Here is a 2,054-nt window from a genome sequence, read left to right as displayed (position 1 = left end):
TAGCAGACGACGGGTTCTTCGCCACCTACCAAGCCAACAATGCCACAGAGAGTAGGTAGCCAAGCAGGGGCTGTGCGGTTGCTGTCCTTGGGGGTTTTCAAGGCCAGACTGCATAAAGCCCTGGGAAAAACTCCTCTCACCCCATAGCTGACCCTGCTTTGAGCAGGAGGTTGGGCTACAGACCCCTGGGGTCCCTTCTCACGTTAATTATCCTATAACCCTATTGATCCTAGCCATGGGGATGTGGCCTGGAGGGGCTCACCTGCACACAGGCATGATCCATCACCAGAGGGCTGCCCCGCAGAAAAATCCAGGGCCAGCAATGGTCACCTATCAGCCATGGCTGCCAGGCATACAGCTGCCAGGCATACAGCAGTGCTCTGCAGCCACTCACCTGGATGTCCTTGGGCCAGTGACCAAGCAGAGCGAGGACAGGGGTGGTCAGCATGGGAACAGGCTGACTCCCAGCAGGGAGGCCAGCCACCATTGGCATGACCCGGGCCACAGCCAGCCTGCTCCCTGCCTGTGCCCATGCCCGAGCCCATGCCTTGCCACGCTGGCCCCTCATCTTACAGAGACCTGCAGCCCTGCAGAGTTCTCCTGTGGAAACGGTGAGTGCCGGGTGCTGGAGTCCGTGTGTGATGGCTGGCACGACTGCCCTGATGGCACCGACGAGCTGAACTGCACTGAAGTCTCCTACCCGGCCTTCGGTGAGTGCCACCCCTGGGTGCTTCACTCAGCACTCAGCTCCTCCTGAGCCCACCTGACCGGGGAGGTACGCTGGCCGCTGCCCCATGGCTAACATCTGCCCGAGGCATACTCGGTGGGCATCACTGCTGCTATAAGAAGTGAAGCACCCCAACCTGTGGCAGGGTCTATCTGTGAGCCTGTGGAAGTGGAGATGTGCCTGGGGCTGGGCTACAACGCCACCTCCTTCCCCAACATCTGGCTGGCCATCCCGGACCAGGAGGGAGCTGCCGAGGTGCTGCAGGACTACCAGGTGAGCTGCCCGGGGGCTTCCCACAGGTCTGCCCACATCACACCATGCCACGCTCACCGCCACTCTCCCACAGACGCTGATGGAGCTTGCCTGCTACCAGCACCTCCGTCTCCTCATCTGCAGCCTCTTCGTGCCCAAGTGCACCCCAGATGGGGGGGTCTTGCAGCCCTGCCGAGCCGTATGCCTGGCTGCTGAGCTGCGGTGCCAGCAGTCCCTCGGCCTCCTCGGCATCCTCTGGCCCATCAACTGCAACATCCTGCCCGACTCCAATGACCCCATCGAGTGCTTCCAGCCCTGACCCAGCAAGACAAAAGGAGCAGGGGCTTAAGCAGCCTGTTCAGAGCCGCTCCCCCCACCAAATGTCCCTCCCATCCTCCTCCTGTTGCAAATACCAGGTGCTGGGGTGGCCCCCATCAGCAGCACCCCATTGCCTAGCTCCTTGCTTGCCCTGAGGTCAGCCCCTCTGCTCAACGCTCAGCTCAGTGCCCAGATGCCATGGGCTTGCCCACAGGACCAAGCCCTTAGAGAGCATGTGCCCCTTCCCAGCCTTGCTACAGGGAAAGGCTTGTGCTGAAGAGGCTGTGCCCACAGGTTGGAGCTGTGCTGGGGACAGCACTCAAAGTCCCCCTGCCCACTCTGGACCCTAGCAAGAGGGTTTGGCGCTGCCTGCCCATCCTCAGCCAGCCCCAGGCGTGCTGGCCAGAGCTGTGCATGGTTGCCAGCCCACTTCTCTCTTTCAGCCTCTACAGACTGTGCACGGCCTCTTTCCCGTAGCCCTCAGGCAGCTGCTAGCCTAGCAGGGGAAGGGTTAATGCTCCCCAAATGGGGCAAGGCTGAGCCAAGGTGAGCCAGGCTGCAGGCAGAAGAGCCTAGGGCTGCCCATGTCCCACAGCCCCAGAGCCAGCAGAATAAACAGCGTGAATGGCTGACAAACCCAATGGAGCAGGTGGCTCATTTGGGGAGGGTCCCCGTGTGGGTCCCACCAGATCCCAGGGAAAACTGAGGCATGGTCCAAGGGAGGGAAGCCAGGGCTGAGGAGCAGGGTCTGAGCAGG

The 2,054-nt window shown here is 61.6% G+C and overlaps 1 protein-coding gene across 1 annotated transcript in view; it reads left to right on the top strand.

The window, feature by feature from the left end:
- The window catches only part of LOC104125953 (membrane frizzled-related protein), a 5,124-nt gene extending 3,826 nt beyond the window's left edge, over nucleotides 1-1,298 (top strand). Inside the window, exons 9-12 of the mRNA XM_035893935.1 lie at nucleotides 7-51; nucleotides 576-710; nucleotides 873-1,000; nucleotides 1,074-1,298. Of these exons, the coding sequence (XP_035749828.1) occupies nucleotides 7-51; nucleotides 576-710; nucleotides 873-1,000; nucleotides 1,074-1,298 (533 nt within the window). The remainder of the gene's footprint in view (nucleotides 1-6; nucleotides 52-575; nucleotides 711-872; nucleotides 1,001-1,073) is intronic.
- The last annotated feature ends 756 nt before the right edge of the window (nucleotides 1,299-2,054 follow it).

This window comes from Egretta garzetta, unplaced genomic scaffold (genome assembly GCF_000687185.1).
Source record: "Egretta garzetta isolate BGI_Z169 unplaced genomic scaffold, ASM68718v1 scaffold365, whole genome shotgun sequence".
In the NCBI taxonomy this organism is placed as follows: Eukaryota; Metazoa; Chordata; class Aves; order Pelecaniformes; family Ardeidae; genus Egretta; species Egretta garzetta.
This window is presented reverse-complemented; position numbering and strand designations above follow the sequence as displayed.